The 26,606-nt window shown below is 46.5% G+C and overlaps 1 protein-coding gene across 2 annotated transcripts in view; it reads left to right on the top strand.

Moving 5' to 3' along the window:
* Positions 1 to 25,669, top strand: part of PCYT1B (phosphate cytidylyltransferase 1, choline, beta) — an 85,592-nt gene extending 59,923 nt beyond the window's left edge. Inside the window, exons 4-8 of one of the 2 annotated variants that reach the window (XM_033950228.1) lie at positions 5,945 to 6,096; positions 7,202 to 7,280; positions 15,891 to 16,033; positions 16,200 to 16,388; positions 24,331 to 25,669. In XM_033950228.1, the coding sequence (XP_033806119.1) occupies positions 5,945 to 6,096; positions 7,202 to 7,280; positions 15,891 to 16,033; positions 16,200 to 16,388; positions 24,331 to 24,522 (755 nt within the window). In that variant the 3' untranslated portion in view covers positions 24,523 to 25,669. Of the gene's footprint in view, positions 1 to 5,944; positions 6,097 to 7,201; positions 7,281 to 15,890; positions 16,034 to 16,199; positions 16,389 to 24,324 lie in introns of both variants that reach the window. The other variant, XM_033950227.1, reaches the window with a different exon arrangement.
* The last annotated feature ends 937 nt before the right edge of the window (positions 25,670 to 26,606 follow it).

The raw sequence follows: 26,606 nt of genomic DNA, 5'->3' as shown, positions 1-26,606 counted from the left end.
GAGCTTCGGGTCGGTGCTTGGCTGACATCAGAGGGGTGGGCGGAGCTATCTCTCGCCTCTGCCCCTCACTCTTGCCTGCCCTGCTTCTCCGATTCCTTCCTTCTTTCTCCCCTCTCTCAGCTCCTCTTTGTCTGCCTCGTGGCTTGCCTGCCTCACGGCTTGCTACTGCCTGCCCTGCTCACTGGGCTCCAATGTTATCGCGCCTTGGCTCCTCCCCTTTTAAGGGGGAGCTTCAGATCGGTGCTTGGCTGACATCAGAGGGGTGGGCGAAGCTATCTCTCGCCTCTGCCCCTCACTCTTGCCTGCCCTGCTTCTCCGATTCCTTCCTTCTTTCTCCCCTCTCTCAGCTCCTCTTTGCCTGCCTCGTGTTTTCCCCCAATAAAGACTCTGGAAAAGTGTTCCAGTTTTCTACCACTCTGCGAGTGAAGAAGAACTTCCTTACATTCATACAGAATCTATCCCCTTTCAATTTTAGAGAGTGCCCTCTCGTTTTCCCTACCTTGGAGAGGGTGAACAACCTGTCCTTATTTACTAAGTCTATTCCCTTCAGTATCTTGAATATTTCAATCATGTCCCCTTTCAATCTCCTCTGTTCAAGGGAGAAAAGTCCCAGTTTCTCTAATCTTTTACTGTACGGCAACTCCTCCAGCTCCTTAACCATCTTAGTCGCTCTTCTCTGGACCCTTTTGAGTAGTACCGTGTCCTTCTTCATGTACGGCGACCAGTGCTGGATGCAGTACTCTAGGTGAGGGCGCACCATGGTCCAGTACAGCAGCATGATAACCTTCTCCAATCTGTTCGTGATCCCCCTTCTTTATCATTCCTAGCATTCTTTTTGCTGCCGCTGCCACACATTGCATGGATGGCTTCATTGACTTGTTGATCATAACTCCCAAGTCTATTTCCTGAGAGGTCTCTCCAATTACCGCCCCGGACATCCTGTATTCGTGCATGAGATTTTTGTTACCTACATGCATCACTTTACACTTATCCACATTAAATCTCATCTGCCATGTTGATGCCCATTCCTGAAGCCTGATTATGTCAAGTTGCAGGTCTTCGCAATCCCCCTGCGTCTTCACTACTCTGAATAACTTTGTATCGTCCGCAAATTTTATCACCTCACTCGTCGTACCAATGTCTAGATCATTTATAAAGATGTTGAAGAGCACGGGTCCAAGCACCGAGCCCTGCGGCACCCCACTGGTGACGCTCTTCCAGTCCGAATATTGTCCATTTACCCCCACTCTCTGTTTCCTATGATCCAGCAAGTTTTTAATCCACATGAGTATTTCACCCTCGATTCCATGACTCGCAATTTTCCAAAGTAGTCGTTCATGCGGAACCTTGTCAAACGCCTTCTGAAAATCCAGATATACAATGTCGACCGGGTTGCACTTGTCTATCTGTCTGTTTAATCCCTCAAAGAAATGCAGCAAGTTCGTCAAACACGATCTGCTTTTGCTAAAACCATGCTGACTAGTCCTCATCAGCCCTTGTCCATCAAGGTGATCAATGATGCGGTCCTTTATCAGCGACTCTACCATCTTTCCCGGTACCGAGATCGGACTCACCTGTCTGCAGTTTCCCGGATCTCCCCTCGAACCTTTTTTGAAGATCTGCGTAACATTTGCTACCTTCCAGTCTTCTGGAATCTTTCCCGATTTGATCGACAGATTGGCTATTAGTTGAAGCAGTTCAGCTATGGTCCCTTTCAGTTCCTTGATGACCCTCAGATGGATGCCTTCTGGTCCCAAGGATTTATCGCTCTTAAGCCTATCAATCTGCCTATACACCTCCTCTAGACTGACCGTCAATCCTGTCAGCTTTTCGTCTTCATTTCCAGCATATAGTCTGATGGGTTCCGGCAGCAGCAGGAGGCTATTAAACTCTATGAAAGGAGCAAGCCTCAGGCAACTGGTGTTGGAACCGACAAGGGATCAGGCAATACTGGACCTGATACTTACCAATGGAGAAAGTGTCACAGAGGTCTCGGTGGGCGACACATTGGCCTCCAGTGACCACAACATGGTATGGTTCAATATCAGGAAAGGTTTCACTAAATCTACTACACTAACCAAAGTCCTCAAATTCAAGGACACAAATTTCAAAGATATGGGAGACTTCGTTCACCAGGCGCTACAAAGCCAAGAAGAAACCGATAACGTGGAAGACATGTGGTCGACTTTGAAAGCAACCATACAAGAAGCAACAAACCGCTATGTAAAATCAGTAAGTAAACGGAGAAGGAACAATAAGCCACAGTGGTTTACTGCGGAGATCTCAGACCTGATCAAGGAGAAGAAAAAAGCATTCATCTCTTACAAACAATCAGGGAAGCAGGACTCTAGAGCAGACTACCTGACCAAATCAAAAGCCGTCAAAACAGCAGTCAGGGAGGCTAAATTCCTCATGGAGGAGTCTCTAGCAAAGAACATCCAGAAGGGAGATAAATCCTTCTTCAGGTATATCAGTGATAGAAGAAAAAACTCAGGCGGGATTGTACGTCTTAGGAATCCAGATGGAGACTATGTGGAAAAGGATTCGGAAAAAGCCCAACTATTAAATGAATACTTCTGCTCAGTCTTCACCCGAGAAGCGCCAGGGCTCGGCCCTCAGCTACAGACAAGGGTTGGCTCAGTTGACCCGTTTAGTAACTTTGAGTTTACGCCCAGCAGTGTCTACGGTGAGCTGTCAAAGCTCAAGGTTAACAAAGCAATGGGGCCGGACAACCTGCACCCCAGGGTGCTTAGGGAGCTGAGTGATGTCTTGGCGGAGCCACTGTCCGCGCTCTTCAACCTCTCCCTTAGTACAGGCAGCGTCCCGTTGGACTGGAGGACGGCTAACGTCATTCCACTGCACAAGAAAGGCTCAAAGATGGAGACAGCAAACTACAGACCAGTGAGTCTAACATCGATAGTGAGCAAACTAATGGAAACTCTAATCAAACACCAATTAGATAAGATCCTGGATGAGGAGAATCTACGGGATCCCCGACAACATGGATTTACTAAGGGGAGATCCTGCCAATCCAACCTGATCAGCTTCTTTGATTGGGTGACAGGGAAGCTGGATATTGGGGAGTCCCTGGACATCGTGTACCTGGACTTTAGCAAAGCATTCGATAGCGTACCACACCGCAGGTTACTGAGCAAGATGAGTTCTATAGGATTAGGTAACACATTGACGAAATGGGTTGGGAGCTGGCTTGGAGGTAGGCTCCAAAGGGTGGTGGTGAACGGCACCCCCTCCGAAATGACGGAGGTGATTAGTGGAGTACCACAGGGCTCAGTCTTGGGCCCAATCCTATTCAACATCTTTATAAGAGACTTGGCAGAAGGGCTTCGAGGTAAAATAACATTATTCGCCGATGACGCCAAACTGAGTAATGTAGTGGGCAAATGCACAACAGACGAAGATTCAATGCCCGACAACATGATGCACGACCTACTCCTACTGGAGCGATGGTCTAGGACATGGCAACTCAACTTCAATGCCAAAAAATGCAAAGTTATGCACCTGGGCAGCCAGAATCCATGCAAGTCTTATACCCTTAATGGCGAGATCCTAGCAAAAACGGTAGCAGAACGAGACTTGGGGGTAATCGTCAGTGAGGACATGAAGTCTGCCAATCAAGTGGAGCAGGCTTCGTCCAAGGCAAGACAAATCATGGGCTGCATACGAAGGGGTTTCGTCAGTCGTAAGGCGGAAGTCATTATGCCATTGTATAGATCCATGGTGAGGCCCCACCTGGAATACTGTGTGCAATTCTGGAGGCCGCATTATCGCAAGGATGTGCTGAGACTGGAGTCGGTGCAAAGAATGGCCACCCGGATGGTCTCGGGACTCAAGGATCTACCATACGAAAAACGGCTTGACAAATTACAGCTATACTCGCTCGAGGAGCGCAGAGAGAGGGGAGACATGATTGAGACGTTCAAGTATCTTACGGGCTGCATCGAGGCGGAGGAAGATATCTTCTTTTTCAAGGGTCCCACGACAACAAGAGGGCATCCGTTGAAAATCAGGGGCGGGAAACTACGAGGTGACACCAGGAAATTCTTTTTCACTGAAAGAGTGGTTGATCGTTGGAATAGTCTTCCACTACAGGTGATTGAGGCCAGCAGCGTGCCTGATTTTAAGGCCAAATGGGATCGGCACATGGGATCTATTCACAGGGCAAAGGTAGGGGAGGGACATTAAGGTGGGCAGACTAGATGGGCCGTGGGCCCTTATCTGCCGTCTATTTCTATGTTTCTATCTTCGGTAAATACAGACGCAAAAAATGTGTTCAGAATGTCAGCGGTTGCTTTGTTCTCCTTTAGCGCTCCCTTTATTCTATGGTCATCCCAACAGTTCCACCGTTTCCTTTGCGGGTCGTTTCCCCTTAATATATCGAAAGAAGGAGGCCTGTGCTTCTTCTGGACTCTGGCAGTTAGTTGGATGGGGGCGCTGAGGATGATGATCTGGACACCATTCCTCTTTCCCAGAGTGAGGCCTCGGTGAAGGACAATGCGTTACTGGGTGAAGTAGATCAGGAAATAAGGGCAAGGATCCCTCTGTATGCAGACTGTTTAAGTCTGCTGCCCTGATGGATCTTCTTATTGTCTTTTGAAAGGACTCAAAATTGATCCTCCTCAGCCTACTACCCAATGTTCTCTGCTCAGCAGAACCCGCTGTCAGCCTTCAAGTACCTAGCAAGATCCAAAAGAGTAAAACAGATTTTATGCTGCTTTGTTAGATGAGTGTGGCCATTGCAGTCCAGTTAACCCAAGAGGATTTTGAACTGGATCTGCCATTGAAACAGCAGCCAGTAGAGCTGATTTGTTTTACAGTGTTTATGTTCCATTAATTGATTGTATTAAACTAAACTAAACTAAACCTTAGGTTTGTATACCGCGCCATCTCCACAAGCGTAGAGCTCGGCACGGTTTCTCAGGGAATTACAAAATATATGTGTTAAAACAAATATGAAATAACAAAAATGAGAAGTGTAACCACCAAATAAAAAATACATTTAATAACTTACAGTAAGCTCAGCATGAGCTAACTTCTTAACTAAAATGATGTGCTTTTACCCTTTCCCTAAAAGTGCATTCTAGTGCAATAGGTGTGTCATTCTGGACGGATACGAACATAAGAATTGCCATCTCCGGATCAGACCCTGGGTCATTAAGTCCGGTGATCCACACACGCGGAGGCCCCGCCAGGTGTACCCTGGCATAGTTTTAGCCCCCATATCACTGTATGCTTCTCAAGGGAGATGTGCATCTAATTTACCCTTACCCGTATCACTCTATGCCACTCTTAAGGAGATGTGCATCTAGTTTACCCTTAAATCCTAGAACGGTGGATTCTGCAATTACTTCCTCTGGGAGAGCATTCCAGGTGTCCACCATTCGCTGCGTGAAACAGAACTTCCTGATATTCGTCCTGGACCTGTCCCCCCTCAGCTTCAGTCTATGTCCTCTTGTCCGTGTCACACTGGACATTGTAAATAACTGCTTTCCCTGCTCCATTTTGTCGAATCCTTTCAGTATTTTGAAAGTCTCGATCGGATCCCCTCGCAGTCTTCTCTTCTCAAGGGAGAACAACCCCAGTCTCCTAAGTCGTTCCTCATAGTCCAGGTTCTCCATACCTTTCACTAGCTTCGTTGCTCGTCTCTGCACCCTCTCTAGCAGTTTTATATCCTTCTTTAGTATTCCAGATGCGGTCTGACCATGGCTCTGTAGAGCGGTATTATAACTTTCTCTGATCTATGTATTCAATTTGAACCTGCAAGCTGTGCAGAAGGTATCAATCAACTCCTCCTCCTTGTCCACTGTACTGTGCTGCCCCCTTCAGTTTTTCTTCTGCACACAAATTGGAAGATGTCTTTCTGATCTGCTCTGTTTAAAACTTTTTTATGCTTGCTTATTAATATCTGGGTGTGCTGCTTGTTTAGTCTGTAGTGATGAACTGACCCTCAATTACAAAGGATTCACAGTGATGGACGAAAATGAGCGTTATGAGGCTCTCCGACACTGTCGCTATGTAGATGAAGTCATCAGGGATGCCCCCTGGACTCTCTCAGCAGAATTCCTCGAGAAGCATAAGGTGGGTTTCTTTCTGCATTATGTGTCCCCCTTACTGCAAAAGCATTTTCCCTTTCTGCTTTAATGTTGTTGCTTTGATCATGCTTTTTGCTTATGTCCTACATGTCCTATTGAATTACTGTAGAATGTGAGAGAAATGCAGCATCAGATCAGAATAAGAAGGGACCAGGGCACAAGTCTGCAGCATAACTGTAATTCCCATCAGACAAGCAAAGTATAGGTATCACTCTGACGTCTGAATTTTAAGATAAGAACATAAGAATAGCCATTCTTTCAGACCAATGGTCCATGTAGGCCAGTATCCTGTTTCTAACAGTGGCCAATCCAGGCCACTTACATCTGTCCTTTCTCTTTCTGATTCATTCCCTCTCCCCCAGCACTCACAAACCCCATCATCCCCACAACTCAGTCCCCAGAAAAGGCAATGAGGGCAGTCATACAGCAAGCTTAAAAAAGATTTGGAGAAGTGTTTGGTGAACAGATCCATTAGCTGTTACCCTTGGAGATTACAGCCACTTAAAGCTGAAGAGCACATTAGGATCTATGGGGTGGTATATGAGAACATAAGAATAGCTATACTTAGTCAGATCAATGGTCCATCTAGCCCAGTGGCCAATCCAGGTTGCAAGTACCCGGCAGAAACCCAAATAGTAGCAACATTCTATGCTACCGATCTCGGGGTAATCAGTGACTTCCCCCATGAGTTTAACCTATCCATGACACAGTGAAGACAACTGTGCCTAGAATTCCTTTCACAGGGCTTTATTTGTGATAAATAACATTATACCTGCTGTATAGCTCTAATCTGCGTTCTACATGGGTTAAAACTTCTCTTTTTTTAGCTCCGATATTGCAGCATGCAGAGTACAGACCTTGGGATGAGTTCCTGCAGTACCTAACATATTTGTCTCGTTAGCAGAACTAGCTCATAGCAATTTGGTTTTCCATATAAGAGAATCTTGTTTTCTTAGTTCCCAACAAAGATTCATACATACGTTTTATTTCCATGAAGCTAGTTCCATAGCCAAGAAGTGTTAATTAAATCAAGTTCCTGTGTATGGTAGTGCCACTGTACAGTAAATGATTTTTTTTTGCTTTCTCTGCAGATTGATTTTGTGGCTCATGATGACATTCCCTACTCTTCTGCTGGCTCAGATGACGTGTACAAGCACATTAAGGAGGCAGGTAAAGCATCGTTCCTCTTCTGTTCCTCTGTACTTTTTCTGCCGTTCAGCTCCTGCAGTTGAGCTCAGTGTCTCTAGAAGTTTTTGTTTATTTTTTTTCTATTGAAATTTTTATTGAAATTTTTGAACAGTTGAATACCAAGAATATACAACCATAAGACACATAATAACTGGCGGCAAAACAACACTGCTGTACATAAGATACAGAAACAACATTATCAAAGCAAACGCCCCCTTCAGCAAAGAATCACTATAAGATCAAAGTCCCTTCTTCCCCCTAAAGATCCAATTTCTGTGCAATAACAGACCAAGTATGTAATGATTGCTGATAAAACCCTATACGTTTAGCCACATATAGTTCCATCTTCCCCCATCAAACATAACTTCTCCCTCCATTCATTCATATCAGGCACCAGGGACTGTTTCCAATAAGCAGCTATTAGACATTTAAACGCCGCCAGCCCCATTCTCAATAAGCGGGTTTGCCATCTGGTGGTACAAATAGTGGAAAGCCCCAATAAGCAACTCTGAGGTGTGTTCAGTACAGGAGCCCCCAACAAGTGGGATAAAAAGCGTACCACTGTAGTCCAACATGGTGCCAACACAGAACAGCTCCACCATATATGGAGAAAAGTTCCCACAGCATGATGACATCTCCAACAACTATCTGATGTCTGAGGATACATCTTAAGAAGTCGTTCAGGAGTATAATACCAACGACTTATCACTTTGAATGCATTTTCTTGTATTAATGCACAAACAGACACTCTACCCATATCAGTACAAATAGTCTCCCACTCTTTATCTGTAAAATTGCAATGCAAGTCCCTCTCCCAATGTTGTCTGAAAGCCAAATTGGGAACAACTCTCCCCCTAATGTATTTATATATGATAGAAATAGGCCTGGGCACTCTCTGCAAAGTCCCCCACAGTTGTTCTAGATGTTCAGTTGCCAGAAGAGATATTTTATCCCACCCGTGAACCCCCAAGTAGTGTTTCACTTGAAGATATGTCAAATAATCTCCCGTTCGCACCCCTGGAAGATGAAGCAGAGCTTCAAACAAAAGTACGGTCCCGGTCCACAGAAAGTCTCGAAACCTAGTAGTCCCCAAGTGTGCCCACCACTCCAACACTGGATTGATTTTGCCCACCAGGAAGCGGGGTTCACCTCGCAAAGAAGCCAAGGTAGATAGGACCACCCCATTGTTAAACTCCCTCTTAAAGCTATCCCACAATTTGATCAAATGCAAAATGTAAGAATTGTCAATCTCCAGTTCCCACTGACGGACCGTCTGCGAAGACCACAACACATTGGACAGGCTATGGTGAGATACTAAGGATTGTTCCAACCGCACACCCCCACTTATGAGGGCTCAAGTCCCATTCCAATAGCATCCATAGCTGCGCTGCCTGATAATACCAGCGAAGGTTGGGGACCCCCCTACCCCCCCCCCCCCGTGACCTATCAGCCCACATCACTCGCTGGGAAATTTGAGGTGCTCTTTTTGCTCAAATAAACTTCCTAAACTCCGCCTGCAAGATCTTAAACAGCCGAGGCGGTAAAGAGATGAGAAGAGTCTGAAACAAGAATAGTAACCGGAGTAACACATTCATCTGGAGGACGGCTATACGCCCTCCCCAGGAAAGCCAGAGCACATGCCATCATTGGAGATCTGTCTGAGAACCATCCCATAATTAGCCTCGTAGAGCCGCTCCGAATCCATGGGCAAATAAATACCCAAGTATCTAATGCCCTTGGATGCCCATTTAAATGGATACTGGCGCTGAAGATCCAAAATCTGAGGTTCCCTCAGGGTAAGATTCATCATCTCAGTCTTGTCAAGATTGATCTTAAACCCAGACACAGTCCCAGTCTCCAAGACATGTAACAAGGGACCCACAGTGCGGTCTGGGTCCACAATATACAAAAGAATGTCATCGGCAAATAGAGCCACACGATGTTCAATACTGTCTACCACAATCCCCTGCAACCGAGGGTGATTCCTGATCAGGACTGCCAATGGTTCTATGGAGAGAGCAAAGAGTAATGGGGAAAGCGGGCATCCCTGTCGAGTACCACGCGTAATGGAGAAAAACTCCGTATAGGTCTGATTAATCCGAAGATATGCTCGAGGCTCCCAGTAGAGAGCTCTGACCCAATCGCTAAAATGAGCCCCCAAGCCCACCTTATCCAGAACTGCCCACAAAAATTCCCAGGAAACCCTGTCAAAAGCTTTCTCAGCGTCTACCGCCATTAGTACCGCCGGTTCCCTAGCCCTCCTCGCATGCCACATCAAATGCAAGGTATGTCTTATGTTATCTCACATCTGCCTCCGTTGTATAAAACCAGATTGATCCATATGTATCAAATTGGGAAGAAACTTACCCAAACGTATAGCTAGGACTTTTGCAATAATTTTAACAATCACATTCAATAGGGAAATAGGTCTATAGGAACCACAGTTCAAAGGGTCCCTTCCTGGTTTTAAAAGTATCGCGATGCCCGCTTCCCCCATAGTTCTTGACAAATTGCCCCCTCCTGTATCCCATTCACAATCCGCACCAAGAAGGGAGCCACCTGAACACCAAATTTCTTATAGAAACGGCCCGTGTATGGGATTTCTGATACCAACATGCATTACCTTACATTTAGCCACGTTGATCCTCCTTTGCCATGTCGCTGCCCATTTCTCTAGCGTGGTTTTGTCGCGTTGCAAATCTTCACAATCCCCTTGTGTCTTCACTACTCTGAATAACTTCGTATCGTCCACAAATTTAATCACCTCACTCGTCATACCCATTTCCTGATCATTTATGAATATGTTGAAGAGCATGGGTCCAAGCACCGAGCCCTGCAGCACCTCACTAGTGACGTTCTTCCAGTCTGAGTATTGTCCATTTACCCCCACTCTCTGTTTCCTATCCGCTAGCCAGTTTTTAATCCACGTGAGTATTTCACCCTCTATTCCATGGCTCGCAATTTTCCGAAGTAGTCGTTCATGCCTTGTCGAACACCTTCTGAAAATCCAGATATACAATGTCGACCTGGTCACCCTTGTCTATCTGCCTGTTTACTCCCTCGAAGAAGTGCAGCAAGTTCGTCAAGCAAGATCATCCCTTGCTGAAGCCGTGATGACTGGTCCTCATCAGATTGTATTCGTCAAGGTGATCAGCGCCTCTACCATCTTTCCCAGTATAGAGGGTCAGACTCACCGGTCTGTTGTTTCCCGGATCTCCCTTCGAACCTTTTTTGAAGATCGACGTAACATTCGCCACCTTCCAGTCTTCCGGAATCTTTCCCGATTTGATTGACAGATTGGCTATTAGTTGAAGCAGTTCAGCTATAGTCCCGAAGGATCACCCACACTCTTCAACCTCTACATTGCATCCCTCAGCACCTGAATAGACAAATTAGGCCTAATCTCCTATAGCTATGCAGATGACATAACCATTCTCCTTCCTTTTGATCAACCAGTGCCCTCCATGACAGACACACTACACAGAACTCTAGAAACAGTGACAACATGGATGAAAGAGCACAAACTGAAACTGAATCCTGACAAAACAAAATTCATCCTCCTCAAAAATAACAAAACTCCAACCATAACAAACCTAGTAATAAACTCAATCATATACACTATTCAACCCATTCTAAAACTTCTGGGAATTCTGATAGACAGAGGCTGTACCATGCAGGCACAAATCAACAAAACAATACAGAAATCATGAGAAACCTAAGGCAAGCTCAAAAATTCTTAGACAGAAAACAATTCCAGCTCATGGTCCTGTCCCTAGTCCTGGGTCTTCTAGACTACTGCAACATCCTCTATCTCCCCTGCCCCGCAACCATGATAAAACAACTACAAACAGTACAAAACACAGCTCTGAGACTTATCTACTCACTGAGGAAACACAACCACATCACACAGCGGCTTACCTCAATTCACACTGGCTCCCAATACAAGCAAGAATACTATTCAAATTCTACTGTCTACTATTTAAGACCATAAATGGAGACTGCCCAGCCTACTTGAACAACTGACTAATCCAAACAACCACAACCAGACATGGGAGAACCCACACTCCATTCATGCACCCTCCAATAAGAATCGTCAAACGAAAAAAAAATATATGATGGCCTCCTAGCCACTCAAGCAGTAAAACTAGACCACCAACTCTCCAATTTATTGATCTCAACCTCAGACTACAAAACCTTCAGAAAAGAAATAAAAACCCTTCTATTCAAGAAATCCTTAAAGACAAACTAACACAGCAAGAATCATCTCAATAGCAACACGTTCCACTATGTAATACCACCGAAACTGTCCAGATAACTCCTTATGTATTCTTAAATGTCCAGATAACTCCTTTATGTAATCCGCCTTGAACGCAAGGTAATGGCGGAATAGAAATCACTAATGTAATTTAATAATTGTTAACTGTTTAGATATATATTTGATAAACGGTATTTCAAAGATTAAATAAACTTGGAAACTAGGTATATAATCTCTTTTTACAATACCAAGTTGCCTCTGAAACCTTCTCCAATGGCTTGGGACCTTGATGTGGTGCTTTCAGTGCTCATGAAGCCTCTGCTTCATCTCTCAAACACATCACTTGGAAAGTGGTCTTCCTCATTGCTCTTACATGAGTCTGCCGAGTCAGTGAACCCAGGCACTAGTAGCAGATCCACCTTATACTACATTTTATCCTGACAAGGTGGTTCTCGGAACTCATCTGAGGATCCTCCTAAAAGTTGTTTTGAGTTTCATCTCAGCTAGTCCGTCAACATTCCAATATTTTATCCAGAACTGCATGCTTATCCTGATGAGGAAGTGCTTCACACATTAGATTGCAAATATGATCTAGCTTGCAACTTGGATAGAACCAAGCCTCACAGAACTTCTGCTCAGCTGTTCCTGTCATTTGACCCAAACAAGGTGGGAACTTCTGTAACTAAGAGAACTATCTCCACACGGATTGCAGACTGTATCTCATTCTGCTGTGCTCAGGCTGGTTTGATGCTAGAGGGTCATATAGTCGCACATAAGGTGTGAGCAATGGGAAGTTCATTAGCCCGTCTCCGCTCCACTCCTGTTGAGGACATCTGTAGAGCAGCCACCTGGTCCTCTGTTCATACATTCATCAGCCACTACTTTTTGGAAAATCTTACCAGACAGGATAGTCAGTTCCGTCACAAAGTCTTCCAAAGTTTAATTTCTATTAAAAACCAATTTCCTTCCAACCCTATGTGTTAGCTAGGGAGTCCCCACATGTGAGAATATGTTGTCTGCTAGTGGTGGGATAAAGCACAAATTATCCAAGGACAGCAGGCAGATATTCTCACAAACTGTCCACCTCTTCTTCTTGGCTTCTTAGCTTTATTACTGACAGCCAAGCATGGGGTGGGAAGGCAGCCAAGCATGTGCGGTACAGACAGTCTTTTGATTTTTAAAGTGACCATTCACTTTGGATGGGCCGTGCCGGCTTTCATAGGTGACATCCTTGCATAATATCTGTTATTAGGAAAACTAGGAACATCCCTCCCCTTTAGAACCACAGAACTCTGGAACAACCTCACATCCCCACTCAGAATTTCAAGCTCCCTCCAATCCTTCCACAAACACCTGAAAACTTGGCTCTTTTCAAAAATCTAACACCTCCCGCTCTTTGGTACCCTGTCCCTCTTTATCTTCCTAGCTCCTTTCCTATAACCCTTCATTGTAGCTCCTTTCCTATAACCCTTCATTGTAGCTCCTTTTCAACCTAACCCTGTAAACCGTGCTGAGCTCTACGCTTGTGGAGATGGTGCAGTATACAAACCTAAGGTTTAGTTTAGTTTAACTGTGCTTTAATGTTAAGGCTGGTTTATGTCTGGAAAAATGCATAGTTCATTGTGTGCTCATCATTCTGTAGGGAGCAGGAAGACCAATATATGTGTGTCCAGCTATACCATAGCTTGTTTCAGCCTCTACACCAGGGGTAGGGAACTCCAGTCCTCGAGAGCTGTATTCTAGTTGGGTTTTCAGGATTTTCCCAATGAATATGCATTGAAAGCAGTGAATGCAAATAGATCTCATGCATATTCATTGGGGAAATCCTGAAAACCCAACTGGAATACGGCTCTTGAGGACCAGAGTTCCCTACCCATGCTCTACACCCTATGTGGATGGAAAGATCTTAGAGATAAGGTCTAAGTGGTGTGCACAGTGTCTATACAGCAGAATTTAGGTTCCAAAGTAACCTTGTAAACATCCAGACTCCAGATATCCAGAGAAAAGAGTTCAACTGACATGTTCTAGAAACAGAGACTGTGTTAACAATAAGTACCGTAACTTCCATCTCATCCATCCAATTAAGAGGACTAGAGTCCAGCAGGAAAGATCATGTAGAATTCCTGACATATTGTTTGAGAGCTTCTAAACTGCTACTAATGACTGGAGAGTCAATTCAGAGCAGGCTACATGAGCCTCTGCAAAGGTGCTATAATACATGGGCTTCTGTAAAGGTGTTACGATACATTAGCTTCTGTAGAGTTGTTGCCATAAGGAGTTATGAGGTATTACAATACATGGGCACTATACTGAAATACACAGAGTTCTGGGGTGGTGGTACAATACAGTTAATAATACCGGCATGATTATGCCATAATCCATCATCCTACTTATATACGCAAGTGTATACCTTTGTATGTACACATGTAATACTAGGTTTACTATTGCAGCTAAATACACTTTTTTACATCCCTCTTAAGGTTAGACATGTCAACTAAATAAATCTTTTTACATGCATCCTTGAAAGTTCTACTTTCCTCTCTCTGTCAACTTCATAATTTCAGTTGAAGTAGTTTGAGAAACGGACAGTCTTTATCCCTTTCTTGAATTTTCCAGTGTTTTTTTCTAGCTTTAATTCCTTCGGTAGAGCATTCCACCACATCGGGGCTATTACCAAGTACATTCTTGCCCTGGTGCTTTTATATTTGATGTCTTTGAAGGAAGATATTTGTAGTAAGGACTCTTGGCTCAAGCACAGAGCACACTGGGGCATGTGGTTATTTAGTCTGGCTGCTAGATATTGCAGTCCGAGAGGTGAACAGTTTTGCGCGTCAGCAATAGGATTTTGAATTTTACCCTGCTCTCAATCAGGAGCCAGTGTAATTATTTCAGTAGTGGGGTTGCACTCGTCTGTTTTGATTTATCTAGTAGAAACCTAGCTGCAGCATTTTGTACTGTTTCTAGTAAGGACTTTTGGCTTGAGCACAGAGCACACCGGGGCGTATGGTTATTTAATCTGGCCGCTAGGTATTGTGGTACCGTCTGATCATGTATTTTGGTAAACCGAGGAGGGTTGCATTGTAGTAGTCAAAGATTGTGAGAACCAGGGATATTACTACATTGGACATTGCTTGGTGGTAGAGGTAGGGTTTCAGTCCTCTAACCCAGTGTTTTTCAACCTTTTTACACCTGTGGACCGGCAGAAATAAAATAATTATTTTGTGGACCGGCAAACTACTAGGACTAAAATTTTAAAACCCCGTTTCTGCACCATCTCCGCGAGCTCGGTCACCTCAGTAACTATAGAAAAATAGATAAATATAGTGCAAAATATAGACAGCAGATATAAATTCTCAAAACTGACACGTTTTGATCACTAAATTGAAAATAAAATCATTTTTCCTACCTTTGCTGTCTGGTGATTTCATGAGTCTCTGGTTGCATTTCCTTCTGTCTGTTTGTCCTTTCTTTCTTTCTTCACTCAGGCCCAAGAATTGTCCCTTTCTATTCCCTCCCTCTTTCCTTCCCATGTCCTTAGTGCCTCCAGTGCCTCCTTCCCATGTCGTTAGTGCCCCCAGTGCCTCCTTCCCATGTCGTTAGTGCCCCCAGTGCCTCCTTCCCATGTCTTTAGTGCCCCCAGTGCCTCCTTCCTTCCCATGTCCCTCTCACTGCCTTCCACACTTTGTCCCACACCCACCCCAGAAGCCAGCCAGCCTGCCTGCCTGTCTACCTCTCTCCCTCCCTGGCCAAAGCCAGTCTGCTTACCTCCTTCCCTCCCTGCTGCACAAAAAAAAAAAAGCCTCCCTCCTTCCTTTCCCCGGGTCGGCTGCTATCTTACCGCCCTGCTACTGCTAAAGCTGATAGGAAGTCTTCTTTCCGACGTCAATTCTGACGTCGGAGAGGACGTTCTGGGCCAGCCAGGCAGCGATTGGCTGGCCGAGAACGTCCTGTCCGACGTCAGAATTGACATCGGAAAGAAGACTTCCTTTCAGCTTTAGCAGCAGCAGCAATCTTGCCGGCCCTCCACAGACCGGCAGAAATTTCCTGTGGACCAGCACTGGTCCGTGGACCGGCGGTTGAAGAACAGTGCTCTAACCCAGTAGTTTGCCATAAGCGTTTTTGACCATGTGTTGGATATGCATTGTCATATCTAGGCTTGGGTTCAGCCATACACCTAGGTTTCTCATATAAAGGACACAGGGAAAAATGTTGAGTACCTGATTGTAAACCATTTAAAATACTAAAAATAAATAAATAGATTTAAAAAGACACATTAATATCTATCTTTAAATAGTAATTCAGCTGACTTTCATTGCCTCTTTCTTTCTCCTGCTCAGGAATGTTTGTACCTACACAAAGAACAGAAGGGATTTCAACATCTGACATCATAACTCGAATTGTGCGGGATTATGACGTTTATGCCCGACGCAACCTCCAGAGAGGATACACCGCCAAGGAGCTGAACGTTAGCTTTATAAATGTATGTGAAACTCCAGTGCAGCCTCTCTGCTAGGCCAGTATGTGGAATACATCAGTTCCAAGAGCTGTTTGTCTTCAGTGTTACTTTGTACATGACTAAAGCTGATATCAAAATAGAATCCTAATGTCTCCCATAACCTTTTCTGTCTGACTCTTCTTTCCACCAGGAAAAAAAGTATCGCTTTCAAAACCAGGTGGACAAGATGAAAGAAAAGGTGAAAAATGTGGAGGAAAAATCCAAAGAATTTGTGTATAAAGTAGAAGAAAGGAGTCATGACCTCATTCAGAAGTGGGAAGAAAAATCTCGCGAGTTCATAGGCAACTTTTTGGAGCTGTTTGGTCCAGATGGGACTTGGGTATGCTACTTTACACCTATCACTTTGCTGCTGAGTGCAATTTACATTTAACCTTACAGATCATGTGCAAAATTGTAAACATTTTATTTGGTGTATCTAGATCAGGCTTGTCCAACCATTATTTTTTTTTTTTTTTTTAATCCAGAGCCACATTTTATATAGTTCATAACATTCAAAGAGCCAAGATGTGTACAAGCTCATACTTTCTATCCCATGTATCCCCCCCAGCCTTCACCCAGTCGTGCTCTTTTTCTCATTAGCCTCTTCTCCAGCCTGCATGTGTAATATACAGTATATGTGCACTATATAAATTTGCTGCAGGTCCATGCTGTATTCATGCTTTGTGTGCCAGTTTGATGCCTGCTTGGTATACTGCTGGAGGTTCATTCAGATTCATAAACATGAGGGTAGCTGAAAAAGACATTATCCCAGGACAAGCAGGCAGCATATTCTTAACACATGGGTGACGTCACCGACGGAGCCCTCGGTACGGACCTTTTAACTAGAAGTTTCTAGTTGGCCGCACCGCGCGTGCGCGAGTGCCTTCCCGCCCGATGGAGGAGTGCGTGGTCCCCAGTTTCTTCGTTTCCGCGGAGCGAAGAAGACGCGTGTGTTTTTTCAACGGCCGTTGAAACCACTTTTTGCCTTCCCGCTCGCGCTTTTTTCCATTTTTTTATCTTCCTTTGCCTTCGGGTTTCTTTTTTCTTTGCTTTGAAAAAAAAAAAAAAAAAACTTTGCTTTTTTTCCCCTTTTTTCGTTTTGCCCCGGCGGGGCCTGTTGCCATTATACAGGCCTCGGGGTTCGATTTTGCGGAGGCCGTTTTCCCCTTCATGCCCCCGCAGGTCGGTTTTAAAAAGTGCCAGCGGTGTGCACGCCCGATCTCCCTCACTGACCCACACAAGTGGTGTTTGCAGTGTTTGGGTCCAGAGCATCGGGCGGACTCCTGCACCCGCTGTGCCACTCTTCAAAAGAGAACCCTTAAAAACCGAAGAATTCAACAAACTCTCCTCTTCGGCACCGGGTCGGCGATGGATTCCTCGACATCGACAACGGTACCTCAGAAATCGGCACCGTCTACCTCGACACCGCCCGACCCCACATCGGCGCCTCTGGCGCCAGGTAAGCCGGCTAAGAAGCCTTCCTCTTCCCTTGAGCGCCCTCCAACTACGGTGGCGACACCGACCTTGCCGGCATCGCACCGGTCCCGCAAACGCTCCGCCCCGATATCGGTGAGTGCCTCGTCATCGGCCTCCTCATCGCCGGGGCGTGGAGCGGCATCTAAGGAACCGAAGAAAAAGAAAGCGGTTCCGATGCCACCCCTAGATGACCGTATCTCGGCTATCTTAAAGGCTCAACTCCAGGAACAGTTGCAGCAACAGCTCAAAAACCTGTTGCCCTCTATCCTGGCACCGCTCCTTCCGGTACCAGACCGGCCCGAGCCCCGTACCGAGCCCCCGGTATCCACCCCTGCGGTACCCATCAATACTTCCATGCCGGTTCTCTCGGCTGAGCAGCTTCATGCCCATCCAGTGGTGCACTCCCATACCACATCGGATCCTCCTCGGCACCAAGTAGTGCGTCATTCTTCCCGGGACCGGGATCGACGCCGGTCTTCCTCTCCTGGCGCCGTTTCGGTGCGGTCTGGAAAATCTTTATCCAAGACCCGCCATACCTCACCTTCCACCCCGGTGTCTCGACATGCACCAGAGGTTCGGGACCCTGACTTATGGGAGGAAACCCCTCTCGGTACCGAGGAGGATCCCTCCTCATCTGAAGAGGACCCGTCGGCACCCGATGCCACCTCCAAACCGGAGCAGTCCTCCTTTTCTAAATTTTTGAGGGAAATGTCCGCAGCCCTGTCCCTCCCTTTAGAATCTGACTCAAAGAAGTCTCAAGCCTTCCTGGAGGCTCTAGATTTCGAACAGCCTCCTAAAGAGTTCCTCAAGCTCCCCGTGCATGACATCCTACGGGAGACCTTTTACAAAAACTTGGAGAATCCCCTTACGGTACCGGGGGCTCCACGTAAGCTGGACAACCTTTATCGAGTCATCCCTATTCCAGGGTTCGACAAATCTCAATTGCCCCATGAGTCCCTTCTTGTTGAATCCACCTTGAAAAAGACTCAGGGCTCCAGTGTCTATGCATCTACCCCTCCTGGCAGAGAGGGTAAGACCATGGACAAGTTTGGCAAGAGGCTCTACCAGAATGCCATGCTGGCCAACAGGGCGAACAACTATTCGTTTCATTTTTCGTTCTATATGAAACATTTAGTTCAACAGCTGTCTGCCCTTCAAAAGTACCTACCGGAACGCAAGGTCCCACTGTTCCAACAGCACATCTCTGGCCTTCTTCAGCTGCGCAAGTTTATGGTCCGCTCGATATACGACTCCTTCGAGCTCACCTCCCGCGCCTCTGCCATGGCCGTTGCCATGCGCCGCTTGGCCTGGCTGAGAGTCTCCGACCTGGACATCAACCACCAGGACCGTCTAGCTAATGCCCCCTGTCTCGGGGATGAACTTTTTGGAGAGTCTCTGGATTCCACCACCCAGAAACTCTCCGCCCATGAAACAAGGTGGGACACCCTGATCAAACCAAAAAAGAAGGCTCCGCCTGCCCGACCTTATCGACCTCAATCATCTTATCAGCGCAGGTTCTCAGCCAGGCCACTCAATCCGCCTCCTCAACAACCTCGGCGGCCCCGTCAACAGCAACACCATGCACAGGCTCGTTCTCAGGCCACTCAACCCTCCAAGCCTCTTCAGCCTGCTAAGCAATCCCAGCCCTTTTGACTCTTCTCTCCAGGGCATAGCCAGTCATCCACCTTCGCTACCTCTTCCACAACCAATCGGAGGTCGTCTCACCATATTCTCCAGCCGTTGGGAGGTCATCACATCGGACCAGTGGGTCCTCAACATCATCCGCCACGGCTACTCTCTCAACTTCCAGACTCTTCCACCCGACAACCTTCCCGTAGAGTCTGCTTCACACTCATCTCAAACCCCCCTCCTCCTGAGGGAGGTTCAATCCCTCCTTCTTCTCAATGCCATCGAAGAAGTACCTCCAGATCAAAGGGGTCAGGGATTCTACTCCCGCTACTTCCTGGTTCCCAAAAAAAACGGGAGACCTCCGTCCCATTCTCGATCTCAGGGACCTCAACAAGTGCCTGGTCAAGGAGAAGTTCAGAATGCTCTCCCTCGCCACGCTCTACCCTCTTCTTGCTCAACACGACTGGCTATGTTCCCTGGACCTCAAAGAGGCCTACACTCACATCTCCATCAATCAGAATTCTCGCCGCTACCTGCGGTTCCAGATACTGCACCACCACTATCAGTACAAGGTGCTACCGTTCGGCCTCGCTTCCTCACCCAGGGTCTTCACCAAGTGCCTTATAGTAGTGGCGGCTTTTCTCAGGTCTCACAACCTCCAGGTGTTCCCCTATTTGGACGATTGGTTGGTGAAAGCACCTACGTCTCAACTTGTGCTACAGGCTACTTATCACACCATCTCTCTCCTCCACCTCCTGGGGTTCGAGATCAATTACCCCAAGTCGCATCTGGTTCCCTCCCAGCGACTTCAGTTCATTGGAGCAGTTCTAGACACCACACTAATGAGGGCTTTTCTCCCCTCCGATCGCCAGCAAACCCTGCTCCACCTCTGTCGTCAGGTGCTTCTGCATCCCTACATTCCTGCCCGTCAGATGATGGTCCTCCTAGGTCACATGGCCTCGACGGTGCATGTCCTTCCTCTGGCACGTCTCCACCTTCGCACACCTCAGTGGACCCTCGCCAACCAATGGTCACAGACTACGGATCTTCTTTCTCATCCCATCTCTGTGACATCATCTCTTCAGCAATCTCTCCAATGGTGGTTGAACTCCTCAAATCTTTCCAGGGGTCTTCTTTTTCATCTACCCCCTCACTCTATGATCATCACCACGGATGCATCCCCCTATGCGTGGGGAGCTCACCTGGGAGATCTACGCACTCAGGGACTTTGGACCCCGCAGGAGCGTCGTCATCACATAAATTTCCTGGAACTCAGAGCCATGTTCTACGCCCTCAAGGCTTTCCAACATCTTCTCTGCCCTCAGGTCCTCCTCCTGTGCACAGACAATCAGGTCGCCATGTACTACATCAACAAGCAGGGCGGCACCGGATCTCGCCCCCTTTGTTTGGAGGCTCTACGCATCTGGACCTGGGCCACAGACCGCAATCTCTTCCTCAAAGCGATCTATATCCAGGGCGAACAGAACTCCCTGGCCGACAATCTCAGCCGCATCCTTCAACCTCACGAGTGGACGTTGGATCCTCCGACTCTACTCTCCATCTTTGCTCGATGGGGCACTCCGCAAGTGGACCTCTTTGCAGCCCCTCACAATCATCAGCTGCCCCTCTTCTGCTCCAGACTCTTCTCTCCTCACCGTCTGGCCCCGGATGCATTCCTACTCGATTGGAGGGATCGTTTCCTGTATGCCTTCCCTCCACTTCCTCTGATGTTGCGGACGTTATCCAAACTCCGCAGAGACAGGGCCACCATGATTCTCATAGCTCCCCGGTGGCCTCGACAACACTGGTTCTCCCTCCTGCTTCAGCTCAGCTCCAGGGAGCCCATTCCTCTTCCTGTGTTTCCTACTCTACTTACACAGCAGCATCAGTCTCTACTGCATCCCAATCTGTCTTCGCTCCACCTGACAGCTTGGTTTCTCTCGGGCTGACCTCTCCGGAGAATCTATCTCAACCGGTCCGCCTCATTTTGGACGCCTCCAGGAAACCGGCCACTCTCCAATGTTACCATCAGAAGTGGACCAGATTCTCCTCCTGGTGTCTCCGGCATCATCAGGAACCCACCTCTCTAGCGGTGGAATTTGTATTGGATTATCTGCTCTCGCTGTCCAATGCTGGCCTCAAGTCTACCTCCATCAGAGTCCACCTCAGTGCCATCACTGCGTTTCATGAGCCTATTCTCGGAAAACCCCTCACGGCTCATCCTCTGGTTTCCAGATTTATGAGAGGTCTCTTCAATATCAAACCGCCTCTCAAACCGCCTCCGGTCGTCTGGGACCTGAATGTGGTTCTCTCAGCACTCATGAAACCTCCGTTTGAGCCTCTTGCCACAACTTCGCTCAGGCTTCTTACCTGGAAGGTGCTTTTCCTAATTGCCATCACCTCTGCCAGGAGGGTTAGCGAACTGCATGCACTGGTTGCTGACCCACCGTTCACTGTTTTTCACCATGACAAGGTTGTTCTGCGTACCCACCCTAAATTCCTTCCCAAGGTGGTCTCGGCTTTTCACCTCAACCAGTCCATTGTGTTGCCCGTCTTCTTCCCTAAACCTCACTCGCATCCTGGGGAACAGGCGTTGCACACGCTGGATTGTAAGCGTGCCCTTGCTTACTACCTTGATCGTACCAGAGCTCACCGAACATCCCCTCAGCTTTTTTTGTCTTTCGATCCCAACCGTTTGGGTCGCCCTGTCTCCAACCGGACACTCTCAAATTGGCTTGCTGCCTGTATTGCATTCTGCTATGCTCGGGCCGGTCTCTCACTGGAAGGAGCTGTCACGGCCCACAGAGTCCGAGCTATGGCTGCTTCTGTAGCTTTTCTCCGTTCCACGCCCATCGAGGAAATCTGCAAGGCTGCCACTTGGTCCTCAGTTCACACGTTCACTACTCACTACTGTCTGGATGCGTTCTCCAGACGGGATGGACACTTCGGCCAATCTGTGTTACAAAATTTATTTTCCTAATGGCCAACCATCCCCCCTCCCTCTTTGTTAGCTTGGAGGTCACCCATGTGTTAAGAATATGCTGCCTGCTTGTCCTGGGATAAAGCACAGTTACTTACCGTAACAGGTGTTATCCAGGGACAGCAGGCAGATATTCTTACGTCCCACCCACCTCCCCGGGTTGGCTTCTTAGCTGGCTTATCCTAACTGGGGACCACGCACTCCTCCGTCGGGCGGGAAGGCACTCGCGCACGCGCGGTGCGGCCAACTACTAGTTAAAAGGTCCGTACCGAGGGCTCCGTCGGTGACGTCACCCATGTGTTAAGAATATCTGCCTGCTGTCCCTGGATAACACCTGTTACGGTAAGTAACTGTGCTTTTTCAAATATTTATGAAAAAATACGACCACATTACCTCCACTTTCCAAGACTCACACTGGCTCCCAGTACAAGCACACATACAATACAAATTCTACTGCACCCTATTCAAAGTGCTAAATGGAAATGGACCAAACTATCTGAACAACCGCCTAATCTGGAAAAACACATCCAGACCAAGGAGAACTCAAGCACACTTTACCCACCCCCCAATCAAAGGTATGCAAAGCAAAATATATATGACGGTCTACAAGCCACCAGAGCAGCAAAAATAGACCACCACCTCTCCAATCTGCTGACCACGACACCCAACTACAAAACATTCAGGAAAGAACTGAAAACCATACTATTTAAGAAATTTGTCAAATGATCTAACCAAACCGTATTGACCATTCCCAAATCCCGACACATACTATAGCTATCAATCTTGTAATCTCCCTGGGAATGCCCAGGCTAATTTCTTGTTGTAAAACACCTAGAACTGAAAGGTATTGGCGGGAGAGAAGACATCAATGTAATGTAATATAATTATGTCTCAAATATGTAATGAAATGCTGAATATAAAATGATGAACCTAAGTATTTTTGAGTATTATCCAGATCCACTGTTCTTGTCTTCCTTCAACACAATTACTGTTAGATCTGGATCTAGCTCATGCCCTTTCAAAGCAAGTGAGTCAGGTACAGCAGCTATTTCCCTGTCTCGGAGGGCTCACAATCTAAGTTTGTCCCTGAGGGAACAGAGAGTGAAGTGGCCTGGAGCAGTGGGAGACTTTGAACTCTGCTTGTCCTTGCTGGCAGTCCACAATTCTAACCCTTAGGCTTCTCTTCCAACTAAGTACAGTGGTACCTCGGTTTACGAGTGCACCGGTTTGCAAGTGTTTTGCAAGACGAGCAAAACATTTGCAAAATCGGTGCCTCGGAAACCGAGCATGGCTCGATTTACGAGCACCCCCCCCGCCCCTCGATTTACGGCACCCCCCCCCCTGCGATCCGACACCCCCCTGCCTCTATCCGACCCCCCCCCCCCCCGACACGATTGTGCACCCCCCCGCCGTTTCTTACCCTCATCTGGGCACTCTTAAAGATCGGCCTACTCGTCTGCTGGGCCTTGAGCATCTGAGCATGCTCAAGGCCTGCGAGTTCACGCTCACGTTCAGAACGTGAACTTGCAGGCCTTGAGCATGCTCAGATGCTCAAGGCCCAGCAGACGAGTAGGCCGATCTTCAAGAGTGCCCAGATGAGGGTAAGAAGTGGCGGGGGGATGTCAGATTGTGTCGGAGGGGTGCCCAATCATGTCGGGGGGGGGGGGTGGATCATGGCGGGGGGATGCCGGTTCGAGGCAGGGGGGGTGCTGGATCGCAGGGTGGGGCCTTCGAGAGGAGCAATGCCGGTTCTCGGGAGGGGGGGGAGGGGAAACGCATCAAAGCGAGTTTCCATTATTTCCTATGGGGAAACTCGCTTTGATAAACGAGCATTTTGGATTACGAGCATGCTCCTGGAACGGATTATGTTCGTAATCCAAGGTACCACTGTATATGTAAATTTATCTAATGCATATTGGTTTTGTATATCTTGAAAAAAACTCTTGGCGCTGGAGTCCCTGGGCTATAGTCTTCTATCTGTGGTACTTAATGATCACAAAAATAGTCTGGGTTTCAAGGGAGCCCAGCTATGCAAATCAGCTGTGTTCTTAGGTCATATGCATGCAAATATGTCTGATACATATTCATTTAGAAAAATCTGAAGAACAGACCTGTATGCAATGTTAGACCATCTCCAGGATAGCACTAAACGCTCACTGGAATTTCTTTATATGTTTTTCTTCTTGCCCAGAAACAGATGTTCCAGGAACGAAGTGGCCGAATGTTGCAGGCGCTATCTCCGAGGCAGAGCCCAAGCAGCAGTCCAACACGAGCGCGCTCTCCATCCCCTCCCTTACCCTGGATATCAAACAGATCCTCCCCACCCTCTTCTCCTAAGGTTGCTTCAGTCTCTAACAGCATGAGTGAAGGTGACGAGGATGAGAAATAACATGAGCATAAAAGAAATATCACCTAACTAATGAGGGCAGGGCTGAGGGGAGGTGATCTCAATAGTGAGAATCTGGAAAAAGAAGTCCAAGGACCCTTTGGAGCCATTTAATTAGATCTCAGGAACAGCACAATCTCGTCTTTGGCAAGGCATCTGACCACATTGGGTCTAGCGCTGTCCCTGATGTCAATAACATTTTGTATTGTAAAACTGCTCACGTGGCTGTAGGAACATGGTTAGTAAAGATGTTTCCATTACATTTGTACCTTGCTTTGAATGTTGGTCAGGTGCAGCCCTGCCCTGTGCAAAAATGTGTTGGCACCAGAGTCTGGTGTGGTTGGAGAAGCTCATGACATCTTTGGATAATTGTTACATTGAAGGAATCACAACCTGCAAAGACTCCTGATTATTCCAGGACCAACGCAGCTACTGGAGCTACAGCATGCAAGATGAAATGGAGCAAAATCCTTCAGCTGGCCCAAGTCCATGGAGATGGCTGGACAGACTTCCAGGATGAACACTTAAAAATGCTGCAGAATTTTCCCTTTTACTAGTGCCTCAGAAGCTAATGATTGTCATCCCTTGCTGGTGTTTGAAATTAATAGGCAAGGACTCTTTTGTTTAATTTAGAATAATTAACTAACAAATGGATCAAGCTGTATGTTTTCTGCTGCTTGATCACATTACAGTTTCCATTCCACCCTTTAGATAGCAGTGGGAGGATGAGCCTTCAGACCCAGCTTGCTTTGTTCTTGTTAAGCAACCCTGAATGCTTATCTGATCATGCATTGCAGGAGAGGAGGACTGGGTTTCTGGGAAAATATCTGATAAATCTTGACACTGTTGAATACAAGACTACATTTCCTGCCATTGCTGCCTATTCTCTCTGTTTCATCCAGCCCTATACAAATACATCAGGCTCTTGCGATTGTCACTTGCAAGTGTTGTGGACACAACAGCTATTAGCACCTACAAATCCCCATCGCTGTTAGTTCACTAACTCCTAAATCCTGACATACAATTATTTTGCACTAGCAAGCTCAAACCTCAGCTCTCCCTAACACACACAAAATGAAAACTTATTTCATGGTAAAAAAAAAAAAAAAAAAATCCTCTTGTATTAAATGAAAATGTGAATATTGTTACACTAGCAGTGGGGTGCTTATTTTCACTAGTGAGTATCATTTATAAGCTCACGGCTGGTTTTACCTTCTATAAATCAATAGGCAGAGACAGTCTTAGCTCTGAGATGTCCTTTTATTTTGTTTCTGCAAAGTTCATACTTCTATCATGCAAGATGTAGAGTGATATTGGATAGCCGCACTGAGGCAGACTACGTAAACGAGAATTCAAGATTAAGTACTGTAACTATATAAGCAGCACTTTCCATCCTGCACTAGCTTATAAGAAGATAAGATTTGTCATTTACCTCCTTTTCACATGTACCAGGTAATAAGGTCTAATTTCCACTTGGTACACCTTGCCTCTGGTTATGCATGGTGTGAATTTGGCTCACTGCTATTGATTAGTGTTTATTGACAAAACACAGATCATTCTAATAGCTTCTAAGTAAATACAGGCAGGGTCGCACTCTTCCAGTTTCAGTCATTTTAAGTACATGTACTTTAATGTGTCATGTGTAAACCTAAGCTCAGTGTGAACAATAAATCAAGCTAGTCAGAAAAGAAGCTGTTTCTTTATGGTTCTTCTACTTTTGCTTCTAAATCATATTATAGAAGCAAAAATTAGATCTGTAGTTAAATTGTATAGGTCCAGTAATGGCGTGAGTTGGACAACAGAGATTAGTGGCTTAACTGCACCACACATTCTGATGTCATGAGCGTCTGTTGCTATTGGCTGATTCATTTCCTCCCATACTCACCTCTGAACCAGAAGTGAGACCTAAGAATAGCCAGCCACTAAAAGGAGAAATTAGGTTCTTACCTGCTAATTTACTTTCTTTTAGCTTCTCCAGACCAGTAGAGGTTAACTTTACGAATGGTATATATCTAATCATGACCAGCAGGTGGAGACTGAAAACAAAACTTTGGGACAGTATATCCTAGCCCCTCCTCTCTATTTCC

Source organism: Geotrypetes seraphini, chromosome 6, assembly GCF_902459505.1.
Source record: "Geotrypetes seraphini chromosome 6, aGeoSer1.1, whole genome shotgun sequence".
Lineage (NCBI taxonomy): Eukaryota > Metazoa > Chordata > Amphibia > Gymnophiona > Dermophiidae > Geotrypetes > Geotrypetes seraphini.
This window is presented reverse-complemented; position numbering and strand designations above follow the sequence as displayed.